The sequence below is a fragment of the Papilio xuthus genome, unplaced genomic scaffold (assembly GCF_000836235.2).
Source record: "Papilio xuthus unplaced genomic scaffold, Pxut_1.1 DF824655.1, whole genome shotgun sequence".
NCBI classification, from domain to species: domain Eukaryota; kingdom Metazoa; phylum Arthropoda; class Insecta; order Lepidoptera; family Papilionidae; genus Papilio; species Papilio xuthus.
In genome coordinates, this window is record NW_013533994.1 from 5576673 (window position 1) to 5596629 (window position 19957).

The 19957-nt window shown below is 37.0% G+C and overlaps 2 protein-coding genes across 2 annotated transcripts; one reads left to right on the plus strand and one right to left on the minus strand.

Moving 5' to 3' along the window:
* Positions 1–694: 694 nt before the first annotated feature.
* On the plus strand, positions 695–4084 carry Nanoso (zinc finger protein NANOS-O). Its single transcript, XM_013325652.1, has 7 exons — positions 695–930; positions 2515–2611; positions 2744–2851; positions 2924–3052; positions 3175–3311; positions 3405–3585; positions 3801–4084. The coding sequence occupies exons 1-7, from the start codon at positions 880–882 to the stop codon at positions 4001–4003; spliced, it is 906 nt and encodes a 301-aa protein (XP_013181106.1). The 5' UTR covers positions 695–879; the 3' UTR covers positions 4004–4084.
* Positions 4085–15980: 11896 nt separating this feature from the next.
* ich (zinc finger protein ichor) lies at positions 15981–19537 on the minus strand. Its single transcript, XM_013325636.1, has one exon. It carries the CDS (start codon positions 19535–19537, stop codon positions 18140–18142), a length of 1398 nt encoding a protein of 465 aa, XP_013181090.1. The 3' UTR covers positions 15981–18139.
* Between the last annotated feature and the right edge of the window lie 420 nt (positions 19538–19957).

Genomic DNA, 19957 nt, shown 5'->3' on the forward strand with positions numbered 1-19957 from the left:
ACTTTTAATACAAACGTTGCGTCAATTTCTATGCAATAAAAATGTTTTATCTATAAAGCAAACCTAGCATCAACGCCATCTAGTTTACTTTTAATACAATAACATCACTTGCACATTGTAAAATATGTCGTCTAAAAATTTACTTGCACGGTAAAAAGTAAAGCACATTTAGCGTGTTTTTTAGTCAATGTTAACTTATAGTATATAGACGACTGTAATCCTAATATAAACAAAACATTTAAATTTCACCGACTAGTAATTTTGTAATAATAAATAGTTTATGTTAATTTTAACGGTTTGTCCAACGTCTTAAGATTGATAACGGCGCATAATAAAATTCGTAAACAAAAACAATATACAGTAATTTGAGACGTACCTAATATAATTTTGTTACATTCCGTGGGTTTTTGTGATCAAATTCTCACTTCAAAACATATATATATTTTAGCATAATTCATACAACGTTTGCGTACAACATACTAATAAAATAAGTTATGTATGTTTTTCAAAGAAATTGTTTTAAAAACTACTAGGAATAATTTTTAGTTAAAGTATTTTTTGATTAATTTATCTGCAATAAAAAAACTAAACTTCACTAATCAACAAAACAATATGCCTATTTAATGTAAGATTTTAACAAGTTGGCAACACTTTCAAGCATATAACTTGTATTGCGTAGGTACTTTGTAGAGGTAATAAAAAAAACAATGAATTCCAATAATAAACGTAGTGTCAACAAAATTGTTCATTTCGTGTCTATATTGCATTCATTTGTTTCGTTCCCTTCATTCCCGCTCGGCTGCGGTGGGCAACGGGTGCCTCCTACGGATCTAAATTTAAAGCTCTTTATTTAATTCTTTTAATTAAAAAAAAATTAAAATGCACTACCTCAGTGACTATAGCAGTGGCAGCGGGACGTCTTTAGATTCGGTAAGTTTTTTTTAACTTTAATTAACTTAATTTAAACTTAAAAAATTTAATAAACATTAATTATGCTTCGTCGGTACTTCGTAAAACTTTGTCTTAGAATTCTCGATGTTTTGTTTAAATAGAGTGCTTATTTCTTTAAAGATGCTTAGCCAATGCTTAGTATCTTAGCTCTTGTTTATAATAACATATCAACACTTAACAATGGAGTTAACTTAGAAGCGACTAAACTAACAAAATCAGTTTCTATTTTGCTTTTTAATAATAGAAGTTATAGTGCAGTGCAACTTTTTACCTTGTTAAATTATAAAAATAACAACTAAGTCCCTGTTAAGAACGAAACATTATAAAACTTGAAATACTGGCCAAATCTTACAGATATTTTGTTATTGATGCCGTAGTTTATATGCCCATTAGTGCACAAGTATCGCTTTCATCATATCAAATAAACATACAGATATTAACAATTATAAAATATTTGTAAACGTCAGTTCATCGCTAAGATGAATACGATACATTTGCGCAAAGGGAAAAAAAATGGCGGCCATGTACTTTCTATAGATTCATAGTAACTAGAATCGGCCGCCATTGTCGCAAGTGATATCGAATTTCGTCTTATCTTATATGTTATTGTATCACCAATTGTTTATATAAGTATTTTTATTACAATCATAATTTAAGTAAAAAGCTCTACAAGTGGTTTGTGCTTTAATTGTGATCGAATGAAGAATGTTATACAGTTAAATGTAATATCGATATTGTAAATAAACTGTTATCAACATGAAACAGATTTGTTGAAAAATACGAGCATTTGTTTTATGAGGGTAGTCTAAAATTTAAACATATAGAGCTATCCGTGTTCACACTGTTGAAACATTAACATAAATCATGTTGTGATATGACTTTAACGTTATAGAGGTTTTATAATGATTAACGGTAGGGTATACACATAACTGGCCGATAGAGAAAAAAACAAACATTTGCCAAAAGGCGGTAGAGACAAAAAAAACATAAATACAAGTTACACCGCTCATTTTCAACAAGTAGACATTTTATTTTTATTTGTTGTCGGTATTTTTGTCGTTTGTTTATAATGTTTATGCCTAAATCCAAATTAACTCGAAAGCACGCGTCAAGCGATTATATACCTACGCTATTGAATAGAGACAGATGTACCTATGTTATAAAATTAATTACTGTTTGGTTTGTTTACCAGCGCAGTTCTAAGTAATACAAAGCTTTGGTTCGTGGAACATGACTAAGTAATACTTTATATCAGGCGTTATTCTATGCAGTGTAACACTACATACATGTTTTAATTATTAAAAAAAAACCTTCAATAGTCAAATCACTAATTTATTATCAATAATATTATTATTTTTCCGTAACATGGAGATGTATTTTATAACAGGTCAGGCATTGGGTTCAGACTCGTAGAGGCTAGCGCTCGCAGGCATCCGCTGCCCCACTTTACTCTGTCTGTAGGGACCAGACTCCACCACATCCACCTACACTGAAAACCTCGCGCAGCTAACCACGAGCTAGCTAGAATTTGACTCGTATAATACTATGTTGGTTTGTTTGTAGTACTCGTGGGGCGGCAGTCAATCGCTGCCGACTCCTCAGAGTCAATTATCGGCGCTGGACCAGACGGCCCGAGGCAGATCTGTCAGCTACGCAGATGGTAAGATCTCGGGCAACGCTTTATTAACCACAAATAAAAATATATAGTTAGAAGGTAACACACGTCAAACAAACGCACTGATCCTTTATTGTATTGCAAACATTTAAAAACTAAAATCTTCGATGGTTCCAGTGAGTCACCCAGCCAGGACTCACATAGATAGAGTGATGGAAGAATTTCGTCTGAACGGCGTCGACTCCCCCTACGATCCAGACTCGGACGGCTCCAACAGACGAGCTGGTAAATATTATTAGATATAGCACATCTTCGTGGTTTTATGACCTAGCGACAGATTACAAATTCTGTTTGTAGCATCGATGGTGCTGCAACCTAGCGCGTATCTCAGCAAGACGACACGTGCGGCGCACCACACCGCCCACCAGATGTCGCACCCGACGCCCGTGTTGCCCGCACTCGACCACGGCTATGCTTCCGCTGAGCGTAAGTCATAATACTCTATTAGCAATGCAGTTCTATTTACTACATGTTGTTTACAGTAATAACACAATATGCACACGATAGTTTCATAGTAAGATGGTACATAATAAGTCCTTTTTTTGCAGACGTGGGCGCCAGCGCTGCCACACCGGAGAATATAACGGCTGAGCAGTACCGCGTGCTGAGCTCCTTGCCGCGCGTCGTCGTGCGCGCCCTACTGCAAGTGCTGCGCTCCTTCGACCGCCCGCCGCAAATCGACGAGGTAAATATGTGCAACAATATCTATATACTAGATAAGATGGCTAGTTTGCTTGCTACGATTGGAATAGATTACATTTTGTCTTGTGTGGTGTAGAACCGCGGGTGTGCTTTCTGCCGCGCGAACGGCGAACGCGTGTCGTACTACCAGTCGCACTCGCTGCGGCGCGGCGGCCGCGTCACCTGCCCCGTGCTGCGAGAGCACGTGTGCGCCCGCTGCGGCGCCACCGGCGACTCCGCCCACACCAATAACTACTGCCCGCTCGCCTCGCAGCTCGGTAACACGCTGCATGCTGCACAATGCACGCTACACGCCTCTTGCTCACCACTCGATACGTTCACATCACGTCAACTGCTGTACCGTTGCTATACAATTATCATATTATTCATCTACATATATTGCTTTATTCTCGTCTCTCATGCTAATGTTATAGTTTTTCATCAGAGATATTCCGGCATTTCATTATATGTTAATTATTTTATAACTTTTCAGAGCGTGAACGATCGGCGGCAATAATGCGCAGCGTGCGCATGTCGTCCGAGCGGCGACGCTGGCAGCGCGAGCGAGGACCGGCGCGGCTGGGACAAGCAGCGCCATCTATGTCGCCTGCCGTCACTCACGGCGACAGGGTCTACAGCGGTGAGGATACGCTCGACCCCGTCTGGGCAGAGTTAGAGAAAAAGTTAACGCAGTAAATTACTAATTATATCATACCCAATTGATAATTAAAGGCGTTAGCTTTATTTTACTACTTTACTATTTTGTACTTTTGTTTCTTTCTTTAATTACTCTTATAGTATTTTTGTATTAGTACGCTAGATGGCGTATTTTTTCAATTCTTACAAGTGGACATAAAATAGTTTAAAGCATATGCATAGGAATTATAAAGTAAAAGAGCCTTATTGTTTAAGAAGTAACAATTAATTTGATGTTTTTGTAGTTTTTTTCATGATCAATTTGACAATTTTTTTCGTTTATATAATTAGTTTTTCCTATGGACGACATAAAATACGTTACACCTGTGTCAATATAACATGGATAACTTCATACGAGAATTTTTGAAATCATTGTTTAACACTATACTTTTAATTTTTGACTATGAGACTAACATGATATTTGAATTAATTAATTTCATCGTGTTTTACGTATTAAATTTTGTCATGTATTAAAGTTCATTAAGAAAACGTCATGTTACTAATAACATAACCGTTATATATTTACCAAATTTAAAAAAAATCTTTAATCACTGAAATATTTTTATTGGATATGTTTAACACAAAAATATTAGAATTTGAATATTCTACATGATTTTGTGTGTTTGTTAATTAATATTTTATTGTATGGAAAAATCAATTCTTTAATTAAATTGATTTATGTGTTTATGAAAAGGTTTTTATTAATGTTATAACATTATTAAATCACTTTTATAAACTATAAATCATATTTGATTAAAATTAACATATTTTGTTAAGGAAAATCTTAGTTTATAAGTATGACATATTTTTTCCATTTTTTTTTCTAATTATTAACATGATAGTTTTTTGGCCAGATAGAAATTGGCTCGGTTGATATTGCAACCAATTTTATATAGAGTTTACCTGATTTTTATAAGTTTTTTTTTGTATTGACTATATATTTTATTAAGATGATTATTTACTTATATTTTGATTCGTTTTGTTTCCGCCGGAGACATAAGTATTGTTTTAAAATCTTGTTTTGTGGAAATCAATAAAAAAATTTGATTCATTTTGATGTTTGTTTTTTTATTACTTTGTAAACTACTAATCGCTGTCAATTAAACCAATACGACTTAGGGTCCTTCAAGAAGCGAGCTTATCACCACCTCAAGGCCGGCAACGCATCTGCGGTTCCTCTGGTATTGCTGATGTCCACGGGCGTCGTTGAACACCTCGGTGTTCCCGCTGCTCGTTTGTCCCCTTCTGTTATAAAAAAAAATACTTGGGAATTAAAAATAAAATATTAATTTTCTTTTTGTAGTCTTTGTTAATAAAAATTGAAGTAATTCAGTCATCGAATTGATATACAGAGGATAAATAAATACTGCAGCTAAAGATAGTAAAAGTAGCCAGTATCAGTGCCGGCACTAACGCTTGTTCGCGCTGCTAAACTTTGTGGAACATTAAAAAGAATCACGATTTCGGCGCCTCAATATTCAAAGACCTATGTGACATACTGGCGGACCTACTTTTCATCAATATTCATTTTCAACTCTATTCCAACAACATAAGATTGAATTTTTAGTGAACATTGATAAAACGAAGCTAAAGCGGTCCGAATTCGAATAGTTCATCAAAAGCGCCGCACACAGTTTTCAATTCAAGAATCGAAATTCGAATACGATCGAAAATCGTTCTTATTGTGATTCGATTAATTGCACTTTCTATCGATGTGTTGTATCGATTCTTTTCGATGTTAAAGTTCAAAGTCGCGTGTGATAGTTCTGCCGAAAATATCTAGGTCCCGAGCCGGTCGGGGCGGTATGTGTGCCGCGGAAGTAGGCTGCCGGGGCGGGGGGCGGACAGGGGGGGGGGGGGGCAGATTATGCAGAAGCTTGTAATGAGATAAGTAAGTCGTCTGGGACATTAATTCATTTGGAGATTCATACAATTATTGTCGGTCACGTTCGCTTAATGAACTTACGGTGGAAAATTGAGGTTGAATCGAAGCTTAAATTGATAAAATATTCGAAAGTGAATCTTCGAGTTGGCGATCAAGAATGCAGTGTATCGTGTAAATTAAATGTTTATAATTACTGTCATAAATTAAAAATATTCATGTTAACTGACTATTCGTCGCTTTAACAGACTTTTAAAATGATAAGTAGTAGAAACAGAGGAGGTATTCAAAATTTGCCTTAAACAGCAGTTCTAATGGAACAGAAGGAATGCGATCCCTGGTCTAGTACTGTTGCTACCGATGCGTAGTCGTGTCAATTTTTAATTGTTGTAAACATTATTTATTATACACAGAAAAACTTTTTTTATTGTTTACAGTGCGTAGAATTTGAAAGTGTAAAAATTTTAATGCTCAAATGACAAAGAATCGTCTTCGCCATTGGCTGAGAATAACCGTTACCATGGCAACCATCCATCTTTGCTGTTATTGGCTTGCAATTTTTATCCCTTTCTCGCATAACACTTTTTCAATTTTCTCACCCCCCTAAGTTTAATGTCGTGAAAATATATAGCCTAAAGCATGCTGTAAGTATAGGGCTTTTTATTACAAAAATAATTGTTCAAAAATATTCTGTGATTGCTACGATCTTGCGTTATAAAGAAATGTGTGTTTGCGCTTTATTATCTTACTAATATTATAAATACGAATGTTGGGCTGTATGCATCTCACTGTAATTAGACAAAGATGTAGAACATACCCTGGACGAACACATAGGCTACTAATTCGGTTTTTTTTTAATACCGCGAGGACGGAGTCGCGGTCACAGCTAGTATTAGTATATATTTCTTGTGTCATCTTGTGAAAAATTACACAAGTATTAGTACAATGCAATTTAAATGAGTATTGTAAATAAGCTTAATATTTAATAGTTCATGACAGATGTACAGACAGATTGGCAGATACAATATACAATTTGAAGTAACGGTTCCTCTCGTGCCGAATATAGTGACGTTAATTTCGGGGTCGTCAGAATAATGACGTCCACCTACATGTGGCAGTGCAGAAGTAGCGAACATTTTACCATACAATTCAACTGCCAACTATTATAAGTTTACATCTACTCCAGAGGTTCTCAAACTGTTTCTCCTCAAAGTTTCCAAAACACTATGATGGTCTCCATGCTATGTTTCCTGCTAGATTCTTTTTTTAAGTTGTCAACCAATATTTCTTTATTTCCAACCTTTTTAAACCCTCGTCGCGTCTTTCATGGGTATCTAGACCACTTTGAGAGTCACTGGTCTACAGTCAATTGAACTTGTCACGTTTTGCAACATCGGGGACAAACCTGTGGGTGTTGTACGCTTGGCCCTTGTAACAATAATTATGTTAGTTTATTAAAAACTAGTTGCAGCAACTTCCATTTATTGTATACAAAAATAGCGCATCCAGTTCCAAACAGTTATTCTTATTTGCATTTAACTCTGAGCATACCTAATTCAAAACTAAAGCAATGTGTAATAATCAAGATCCTAATTTAATAATAAAGTTCAGGTTGCGTGTTATCTTATTGAATCGTTGCAAAAGCTTTATCTGCTTCCAAATTGTGCAGTTCAAACAGTAGCTAACTCGTTGCATTGTACTTGAACTATTGAAAAATACTTAACCGCTGTTGTCACTGAGCTTAATCCGAAGTCTCAAAGTATGGTTACTTCGTCAAACAAAGCTCATAATGTAGTTTACTTCCATTTAAAGACATCTTTATATAATTAATACAGTTTATTCATTAAATAAAAGACAGTAGAGTTAGCTCAAGACGACGAGCTCGAACTAAGCTCACGCCCACGCCTTCCTTTCCCCTGCAACCCCCGCAGTCCCCCCTATCGCCGTGGTAGCGGCCACGTGCCGAGAGAAATGGCCGACCTTGTTTCTTGACCCACTGACGACGTCTCGGCTTAGCACGACGCACACCGCCGCACGATCCCCACCCAGCGATACAGCCTGCATTTTCCGAACGCGAAGCCTTTACAACATGGTAATATACTAGAGAAGCAAATACATTATAAATTTATATATGTAATTTATAACATGGTACAAGTGCGTTGTATAGAAGATTATTAGGCCTAATAATAATTTAAATTTAATAAAAGGATTTTAACACAGCTTTATATCACAAAGGCATAATAAGTATGGAAAAGAAATTTGTGTAAATAAAATGTATATCTAAATATGACATTAGCAAAACAAAGGATTAAGGGACTTTAATCACTTCATCATCATCATCATCATCAGCTCACTATACGTCCCCACCGAGGGGTTCGGAGCCTACCCTAAGTTAAGGGTGATCACTTTAACCACTTATTCAAATATATTTCTCTTATGTTATATTTCGTAGAACAACATAGAATCGTGTTAATTACAGTGATCGTATACCATCACACCTACTAAAATTAAAAACGAAAAATTTCTACGATATCTTTGTGACCTTCTCGTTATAATTTCTCAGTAAAGTATAAATAGCATATTTCCCACATCTGTCACGGCTTTGAGAAATTATATATCTGCCTTCATCTGTTCTGTATTGTTCCAAGTCTATATCGTTGTTATCAATCATTTGTTTTTCAATAAAACAATGCATGAGGATTAAAACAATACCTTTCCGATTTATAATCTTCATCCGAGTTGATAAGAGACGGTGGAATTAGAACTAGGGTTTGGTTGATTAAATCTCTTCGAATAGAGGAGAGAGGACCGATATGAATACTCGAACTCAATCCATGGTCGCAATTTATTTTACCGATCTGAAGATCATTTTAACAATTGTAAAACATATTATATGGAGAGCCACTCGTAAGTAAATATTTAAAATAAATTTCGGATCGATCTCAAGAAACGAATATTTATTCCGTCAGTAAGAAAAGGAACAGAAGTTCTATGTGTCGAATGTGTTTGTGCAATTTGTAGATTTATGTAAAACTAGCTGTGCCCGCGACTCCGTCCGCGTGGAATTAAAAGAAAAATAATTAGTAGTGACTATGTTCAAAATTTTTGCCAAATTTCATCGAGTCCATGCAGCCGTTTTGGAGATACCTTCTGATAAACATCCATACAAACATCCCCATTAATAACATAAGTAAGATGTCCTGAACTTTCTCGAAAACTCGCTATGAAAACTTTATTACTATCGCTAGCTTACTCTGTTGTAAAATATATAGATAATATATGTATTATACTTCAATTTGAATATTGTCCGTCTTTTGACCTCTATCTATGAAGATAAGAGGCCATCGTAATGTATGATAACTATCACGGATGTTGCCATAGCAACGAGATCATCAAACACCCGTCAAAGCTCCGCAAACTAACATTGTTGAGGTAAAGTAATTGCTACGTCATGAGTTGTTAATGATTTGTTTTCTCCAAGATATATATTATTTCAACGTATAAATTAATTGTTAAGTTAGAATGTATTTCAAACTGACATAATTTATATTCCATAAACTTTGAAATACGACTACATTTTTGGTTTAATCATAAGACCGCGTTTTGTCGGTTAATCTTCGGCACGGTTGGACCTATTTTGACGGGAAGGTACCTGATAAACGCGGCCATATTACAAGTTACTTTTTTAATTCTGCGCTGAATAAGTCGGTGGCAATCATTAGAATACGATAAGTTTTTCATTCCTCAATGATAAACTGCACGTATTCGCCCGCCCAAATACAACGTTCTTTTGACTCAACAAGTAACAATTGACGGCTGAAATACAAAGTCTAGGCTAGTCTAGACTAGCACGTGAGTTATATATGTGTGCGTGTGTGTGAACATGCAGTTGTTTGTGTGCGTGAGGAAAGCTGAAGCTTGTTGATATTCGGCCGATGTTTGATCAGTAAATAAAAAGTGCGCACAACGACGCGGGCGTGTCATGTGGATAAAGAGCAAACTCCAGCTTAAATGCTACGTGGTTAGAGTTTATTTGTACGGAGGTACTAATTAATGTCAAGCTAGAATGTTTTCATATCACGTAATTTAGGAATTTCCTATTAGACTTTTAGTCTCAGCCATAAAACAGGTATCCATAAAAGTTATTTTTATGAACAGAATCCCACCTGGTAAACTTACGTTGAATGTCAATAATATGTTCAATGTTGCCATATTCAAGACATAAAAATGTTGAATTTATATCAATCGTACGTAAAGCGTCGGTCAAAAAACCTTTTAAAGCTCCTATTAAGTTATAGACACCAAAATTGCCTCCTACATTCGTAACAAAGGTATCGTTTAGCGGTAACTCTGTTGTCGAAGCACCATGTTAGTGATGCGCGGGACGAAGTTAACGGTTACTCTGCGTCATGAGAACATCATCATCAGTTTAGGAGATCCTTATTGCCAACATGGACAAATGTTTGAATGTTGGCAGTATTTTTCATACTAGGTCTTAATAATTAACACCTTCAAGTAACTCACAGGATAAAAGTCGTACTGCCCTGCCTAATACAGTTTCCTACTAATACAGAGGTTAGTCGAATAATTTGTTATTAAACAAATAAACCAACACATTTGTTTCATATGATTTTTTTAAAATAAATTATGTTAATTTAAGTTATTGTAAAATTGGGCTATAATTGTTTTGTTTTTCGATCATAATTCTTAACACCAACCAGTCCAGAATTCAAACGCAGTTTAAAAATTCCATAATTGTGGTTATTTATGAATGTTCCTTAGTTTAATAATCTTGTAAGATGGTATGTTTGTTGTCTTTCCAATCTCCGCGCAGTGTAACCTGCGATGGTTGGCCACTAGTCACGAGGTACTCGGCGCTGTTTTACGGTGTTTTTACGACGCAAACTAATGAATGATAAACTCGCTGACTGTATATCGGTGCGATGCAATGCATAGTAAAGCAATCTTGAACGCCGTGAATTACCTTTTGATGGTGCACTGAATTCTTGTCTCAAGTTCAAGTGTGATGAAATTTGTGATTTTGTTATGAACTGATACTTTATTAAATTGTAATAATATTACAAACGCGAATGTTTAGATGAATCGGTAGATGTTTGTATGATGGTATCTCCAAAACGACTTAACGGATCTCGATGAAATGGAGAGAGATGGCATACAAATAGAACATAGTCTGGAAGAATACTTAGGCTACTAATTATGTGTTTTTTTAATACCGCGCTGACAGAGTCGCGGGCGATACGATCAAGAATAATAGGAAATATTTAGTTATGTACAGACTTAGACATTATCAGATTATTGATGGAAACATTTTAAGAGCATCATTATTTTAGGTTCTATTGACAATCATTAAGATCAGCTCTGACATTATGATGTAAAATCACCAAAATAAATTAATTAGTACATTCCAAAAATATAATTTACTCAGAAGTCTCATGCGACGTTAAGTCTAAGCGAATACGAAATTCCGCGAAGCAAAGTGTGTCAGCTCGCGAAGTAACTTGTTCCGCGCGAAATAGCCGCCCGTAACTGTGCCAGTGACGCGCAGAGAGCGAATGCGGGTACAGTTACTCTGCCGACGCCATGACTTTTACTTTTCTAACCGTGAGGGGGTCGGGTTCCAGCTCCCCCCACTTACAGTCCCCTCGAGCTTGCGGCCACTGGCGCACTGAAGCGACACCTAACGTTTCAGCTATCGTATTATATGCAGAATAGCAAGCATTTACAGCTAAATAATACGTTATGTTAGCTCATTATATAGCTTAACTAATTTTGCAAAATTAAGGACTTGCTAAACAAGACTAGTTGCAAAGGTTGGTAGATATATATAATGTGTTGTTTTATTGCTTAATCTTTTATGTTTTATGTCAAATATAGATTGGACAAACACTATTGATAAAGATTGTAATATTATAAGGTCGGTAATCTGACTTCTTACTAATATTGTAAGTGCAAATGTTTGGATAGATGTATCTCCAGAACAATTTAAAGGATATCGATGAAATTTGGCATACATATAGAATATAGTTTGGAAGTTATAGGCTAAAATTAAGGTTTTTTTTTTAATTTCGGACGGAGTCACGGGCTACAGCTAGTAACCTAATATTTCTGCTGAAGCTTAAAAGAAGGTTTAAGGCACCATTAGACTACGATTGAATTTACCAGCGCGGCGCAACAACGGGTAAAATTTTTATCTTTGCAGCTATTTTCTCAGTGCTTTCTTCAGGCTTTCGTTTGACTGTTGGCATTTTATCTCACAAGAAACCGAAAGATTTCGTTGCTCCAATTGTCATGTAGGTGACACGGATGACAGTGGAGTTTTTTTCAACTGTTTCGTTTTTTTTGATAACGGTTTTGGATTTCGCGCGTCTCGAAATAAGAGTAGTGTGGTTATTAATATGTTTACTTGACATCATACAGTACTTTCACTTTAAATAAGATTTATTGTTAACTATTGTGCTCAAAGCAGGAAGAAATAATATTTTTATATAAATTATATAGATATATACGTGGTTTTTATACATATTACTAGCTGTTACCCGTGACTCCGTTCACGCGGAATAAAAAAATAAATTTTTAAGTATTGTATATCTTCTTCCAGACTATGTTCTACATCTATGCCACATTTCAGCAAGATCAGTTAAGCCCTTTTGAAGATACCTTCTAACAAACATCCATCTGAGCATTCACATTTATAATATTAGTAAGATAATCGTAAAACACTATATGCAGTGTACAATAGTTCTTTAGTTAGTAGTTATTGGCTTACGCTATGATAAGTATATGCGTAAAGGAGTATTTTCACTGTAGTCAGTTCGTAGGCCAGCTTGTTTGCGGATGTAGTGTGGCGCGGCTGCGGGGCGAGTACGACGCGGCTACGGGGCGGGAGCGGCGCGGGGCGGCGGGCGCTCTGACACACTGACACACTTTCCAAACGCCGCCGCGCCTCGCTCTAGCGCAGCGCGAAAATGTATACTCACATAGTGACCAGAGGTAGCGGAATTAATAATAAAAAAATTAGCGAAGAATTAACTCTTGCGTACGGAGTTTTAAATAATTCCATGAATGAATTTTGTTTATGTGAATAAAAGTACTTCTCTCTGTACTTGAATTCTAACTTTGTGTTGGCTTAGAATGATGTTACTTATAACTAAATGATACTTACTTAATATTTAGCTTTATTATTTTTAGACTAATAATTTTTATTTAAATATTTATATATTCCGATATACGTATTATAACTTTCTTTTTAAAATATGTAAGTGTTGTAGCCCGCTCCCTCTTCCGCTCGTTGCTGTGTCCGCACGCCGCATCTCTCTGCCAAGTTCCCGCTCACGGAACTTCCGTAAGGTCGCCGTCGCCGTCGCCTCGCATGGTCAAGGTTATGGGTTAGTGCACCCAGTTTCGGATGTGTCATTGTTTCGCACTTGTTTTGCATCAACTTGTTGGGGTGAAAGTTTTATGTTGTTTGAAAATATGCTCTGGATTTTTTAAATTTGCAATTGAAATATTAAACAACATAATTTAAATAAAATCGAACTGTATACGAAATAAACTTACGCTGTACGTTTTACACTCATTTAGATTATCGGGCTTATTTAATGTATCGGGAACCTTTGTTGCCTTGTAATTCGGTCGACATAAAAGTTTGGTTACCCTCGTTAGTAAGCTACTATTAAAATCTCTGCTTCAGGGAAATTAAAGGACATTTTCTCTCCATCATTTATATTGATCAGTAGTCTTCATCGCCTGCGGTATCTTACAGTACATGCATTATTAATCTTGCCAACCTAAAATTGTCAAGAACAAAGTGTGGTCTAAGTGATAACAGGTCAGCGTGATAGATTTATAATATTTGGTTTTTATTCCGATGTGATTTAATTGTAAAATGTTCTATTACGTCTGCCTTATGAAATTACTGAAGATGTTGTATTAAATTTGAAGACATTGCAGTTATCTCTAAGTTTCTTTTATCAAACTAATGCGTGTACAAATACACACAAATTACTATATTAAGTTTGTTATGTTAATCCAAACCACCTCTTGGTAAGTACCGTAGTAACGAAATATGTTTAATTTAAAGAAAATCTCAGTAAGTTCATTGCTTGCGCCACACAAGGGTCGGTCGACAAGTTCAAGTATGAAGGGCGTGCGGGGCGACGACATTTCACGCGGCCGCCCTAAAGGTTGCAGTGCGCGGTCATTGAGTTTCGCGATAAACTTGTTCAACTTTTTCTGTTGAATTTATTTAGGTTATTATTTTAATATCACCTGTAGTATTTTGTATACTGTCGATATCAAGAATGAGTTAAAAGCTAATACAGACAATTATTCGACTATCGAAATGTATACAGCTTGTATAAATTTAAGTCTCTAGGACGTGAACGGCCCATGCTTTTGGATTCGGGTTTTAGATTTACATATTACTTCTGTCGACCGCATTTGATAGTGTGGAAATTTTGATGTGCAAGTTTGAGAACTAAAGACAGAAGAACATGATTAAACTGGGATTAAAGTTATGGTATATTCAGGTACGGTACAGTATGGTACGTCAAAGTCTATCAAAATTTTTACTACTTACAGTATCAATGTAGTAATACTTACTCGTAACAATGATTTTTCCTCAGCATTATACGCGTGTTTTGTTCTGGCGCGTGGCAATGGCAATGGCGGAGTGAAATCAAGCCGCTCTATGTAAGTGGGTTGGTGAAAGAATCTCTACGCTCTGCGATGCAGTACCGTGCGCAAAACAATTATTAATCGTGTATAAATTGTGATTTATTTAGTCTTTAAGCAACCTTTGCATCATCTAATATAATGTTGTTGTTACAATAAGAATAGAATAATATATATTTAAATTTATACAAAAAAAAACAATTTCTTTGACAAAGGTGATCGAGAATCCTTACATTGAAAGAGAGTGTATTGATTTTATAACTTAAAAGCTTAACGTCTCATGAACTTATATTACAATTCATAATTTGTTTACTTAACACATGTTAAGTTGTAAAGTAGGTTAGCGTATATTTATTATAATTTAATCATAATTCAGTAATACATATTTCGATATTTACGTATGATTACGTTTAATTACTCAGACAATTGTGAGGATGCGGTGTAAGGTCGGTCAACGTTTGGACTTTGATTGATTGACAGATTAACATATTACTTAAGTCTGAAGGTCCATGGATAGAAGCGGATGTTATAGCTTAGATGCGCAACTTCATAATTATACTGTTTTTGCTAATGCTTACTCTAAAGTAATTTAACTGATCATTTATTCTTTAAATTTTTAAAGCACATAGTTTTTTCAATTTTTTTGCAGTATGATATATATTTAGTGAAGAAATGTGGCACATTTTAAATGTCATTAAAATATTACCAATAATGTATGTCTATTTTCCATGTGTTTATAAAGAAAACAATCGCTAAATACTTTGTAAGGAATGTATTTAGCATTTATTTTTATACTTACAAAGTTATTTTTAAATATTTAATTTGCTGACGCTACTGGTCGCTGCGCGTGTGTGCGTGCGTGTCGCCATTGGCCGAGGCAGGCGCGGTGTGCGCGGGTTTTCTCTCGCGCCCTCCGCGGTACTTGCAAAAAGGCAATTTGTCGTCGTTGTGTGCATTATGACGATTTTCACATCCGACTTTCTTCGCCAGCAGCCGGGGGCGCTGTGTGCTGTGTGCGAACCTCGCTCGCACAGACTCTTTCACATCAGATCGCACCTTTGTTTGCGACGATGTCTAAAGTGACCCACATGTCACGTTTATTTTTAGAAACTATATTGAATTATAAGTTCCATGTACACTTACTTCTTGGTTTATTATTCTGGCTGTTTTAATTACATGTATGTATAACGCTTGAACCATCATAAGTTGTAATAAAGTCTCTTCTAAGAAACAAAACACTGTCAGTGTAGGAACAATGCAATTTTTATCGATTAGGATTAAGATTCTATGAAAAATATATGTTCTGTAAAGGTGTATGTGTCATATAATGATAGAAAAAGAAACAAAAACTACATTAACAAAAAAAATCTCCATTTATTTTTACATTAATTTACAAAATTTACTTAAAATTGGAAAAACCTCTTGAAAAATATAACATTTTTGTCCTTATCAAATAATTAATTACCGCTACATAAGTTACTGTGTCGATAACACAGAAGTACCTTGAAGAGATTTTGATTCTCACATTTTATTTACCCCATTTTATTGCGCGTCAATTTCAGAGAATTTTATTCACATATAATATCCCTAAATCCACTGACAGAGAAACAGCGGGACTGTTTATAATAATTACAAAATTACAGTTATCAATAAATACTTATTATCTAGACGTCTTAAAACTATTAAAAGGTACTTTCTTTAAGGTCTGCAAATGTCGTAGGAAACGCCGCGAGTGAAACACACTGTATATACTTAAAAAAATTACAACATACTGTATCTATTATAAGCAAATAAAATGATTCTCGAAATTTCTAAAATACACTGGTTTTAGGACATAAATAATTATAAATTAAATTAATATTTAAGTTTTTTTTCCACTGAGCGTTTCACAGTCGCGCGTTTATCCCACAGTGTGTAAGCTCCTAAAGTACCTAACACTTAAAAGTTACTTCATTTGCAGATCAGCGCAAAAACGCTTACTCTTATTATCATAGACTTAAAAAAATGAAGAAGAAAACAGAATGGAATGTCATATTATACATAACTTACTTTCAAAATAATTTGTGTTTACGTTTTTGTGCTCAAAGACGGGTTCGATGGATGGTGTTTATCCAATTAAAATTTTGTTTTGTCGTGCTTCGGAATGTATGTACATCATTTTTTTTCAAACATAACAGTAATTCAATTCCAAATATAAATTCATAAAATTTTATAAATGAGACGACGAGAAATAATTTCAATATAATACAGATACTACTAATATTGTTTTCTTAATAAATGAAGTACTGATCAAAATAGAAGCTAACGCGTTTTTTTTACTAATAATGAAAAATAAGTATAATATAGATTTATGTTTAATAAATAATTAGGTTTGGCGGAACAAAATGCATCGTTATATGCGCGGCTGATTCGTTTTTATGTTGTTTTTTTCAAGCCGATAAGGACGGAATAAATCGGCGAATATTACGTATTGCGTAAGAACGGATCGCTGTTATTAGAACATTGGAATCTTTTGGATTTTTTGTCCGTTTCCCGGACGAGAAGTTCCGGCGCTCGCGTGTACGAAGGACTCTGCTTACTCCGAGCAACGCACGCTGCCTACATGTGCAAACTATTTTATTATTTATTTACTAATTATGCCTTCACGTGATAAAGAAAATTGTTATTCTTAACTGGGATAATGCGCATAAATAAGATAAAAACTAATTTATTTGATGAACTGATATCTTTACTAGTGTAGATTAAAAATTCTTATTATGGAGCTCGTGGTATTTTACATGTGATTTGCGATATATTTATTTATTTTGTTTTTTTAATTGTAAATAAGTGAAGTAATTAAAAATGATAGAAATACATTAAACTTAAATTACATGAGTAAAATTATACGATATAATATCGTTATTTTGTATTTAGCCTCGTTTGCTTTGTCTTTATTTCACATTTTACAAACTTAATTTATTACTATTAATTATTATAAACTATTATTTTAATTAAATTTGACTATAAAAGGTAATTGGAGTAAATATTCACAACATTAAATTAATTGTTAATATATATAGAACAACGGAATTTATAAAAGCGTAACCACATATCGAGCACTTTTAATTAGCGTGTGCAGAATATCTTATGCAAGGAGTTTTATTTATAGAGTGATTGAAATGTTTTGCTAAAGTTCATTTATCATTATCCTACAGAGACTTAAACTAACTGGAATGAATAGAAAATATGAGAAACTTATGAAACAACCTTCAGTATGTAACAAATTATAAACAATGTTATCTACAAAATAATAAATCTGAAGATATCTTAAAACTAGTTAACATTGCACTTGCCTTAGGAGGAGTGTTATACTACAGGGATATGAATAATACGTGGACTCGCTCATACTTAAATCCAAAGTTAACTCAAGAGTTGCCATGTACCAAACTATTCTAGACTGAGATTCCGCGAGGGTACACGCACACGCGGCTACGTCCACTCACCACATTCACGCACACAACTAAGACCTATTGAAATGCTTCTGTTTGAGCCTGCAGCCGGCGCTGACGGCAGAGGGCACACTAGTCGCGGCCGATCCGCTTGTGAATCTGCTGGTGCTTGATGAGATGCGCCTTCTGACGGAACGCCTTCGCGCACACGTCGCAGCGGAATGGCTTCTCGCCGGTGTGCGTGCGGAGATGCACCTTGATGTTGGACTTGTTGAGGAAGCCCCTATTGCATATTCCGCAACGATGCACCGGCTTCTCCTTGCCCAGCAAACCACTCAACTCTGCCGCCGTCGCTGACGGAAACCCTAACGAACTTCCGTGAATGTTCCCCGAGTTGTTTGACTGTTTCGCCTTGGCTCTGCTCCTTTTACTTTTGTTCGACGGCGTTACGGTAGTCGTATGCGCGTGAGGGTAGCCCAGAAGTCGGTCCGGACTGCATAGGCCGTCAGACTTGAGGCCGAGGGCGTAGTGAGGAGCGTACCGACCGTTTAGAAGGCCGCCGACACCGTCCGTCGTCGACACAGCGTTCCCGGGCGGTGAGGACGTCGATATCACATCCATACCATAGCTCGTAGAGCTCGGTGCCTCCTGTTTCACCGGCGGACCGTTTTGTAGCCGATTTTGAAGAAGCGGCATGTATCCGTGCGTCAATAACGTCTGTAGAGTGGAACCTGCCTGTCCGAGGTTCTTTTGTAAAAATTCTTGACTCTTTGTAAAGTCGTGACTCGGTTTACAGGGGAAATCAAGCCCGGAGTGATGGCTGGTTTGCGACGGGGGTGGAGAGTTGGGCAGACCAAATTCGTCAAGGTTTTGAGGGACGATTTTGTCCCCGTGCTGGCCGCAAGCGCCGGCTATCCAGGCATCGATGTCCATCCAACTGTCGCGGGAGTCGTTGCGCTCGGGGTCCTCGGGCTGCGAGGGCACTGTGGTGTCGGCGATAGCGGAACCAATTATGGCGGCGATGTCCTCTATGGAGCTGATGTCGTACATGTCCTGCTTGTGACCCTCGTCGAACAGCTTGGCGGGTGGAGAGCACGACTGCGCGCAACTGTCGGGTGCGCCGGGCGCCGAGGATTCCGCGGCGAAGGGCTTGGAATCGGGTGCGTCTAGGGCGTAAGGTTTGACGTCCTCGAGATCGGGCGGCTCGGCGTCGGCGGCGCAGGTGGAGGATGAGACGACGTCGTGGTCGGCGCCGTAACCACTCTGCGTGGGGTAATTGTTGTTCTCCTCGGGCAGGCGCTGCGCAATGGCGTGATAGTGGTGGCCGGAGATGCCGTTGATGGAGAGGTGGCCGGTGTAACCGGTAAAGGGCGGCAGCGGCTTGAGCTCGGCGAGCGGCGGTGGGGCCAGTAGCGAGTCGAGCAGGTCGTGGCAGGCGGGCGGCGGGGAGGGCGCGTCTAGCTTGGGCTCCAGCCAGCAGGCGCCGAGCAGCAGCTCGTCGCCGGCCGCGCCGCCTTGCGAGCACTTCATGCCGCGCACTTCGCGCCGCACGCTCAGCCCCGCGCCCACGGACACCCCGCCGGCGCCATACTTGGACGCCGCCACCCTGCCGCACTATCTGCAAACAAAGCACAACAATATTAGTTCCGATGCAAGGGAAAATTCTAACTCACCACTACGAACACCTTCGTAAGAAATGTGCAAGCAATCTTACTTAATGTAACCAATGAACAACGTATTTTATTGTGTACTTTACACGCATTTTACGATTCTACCACCGGTCATGTGCGCGTACGAGAACGCCACGACAAAGTAACCTGTTCTCTGACCTAAATGATACCCAAAACCCGTTTCGTATCTTATCAATATTAGAATAAAACGGTTTACTTTTTTCAGGTTAAGTAATTTATTTCTTTATTGTTTGCGAGCAATTTATCAGTTTTCTGTGCA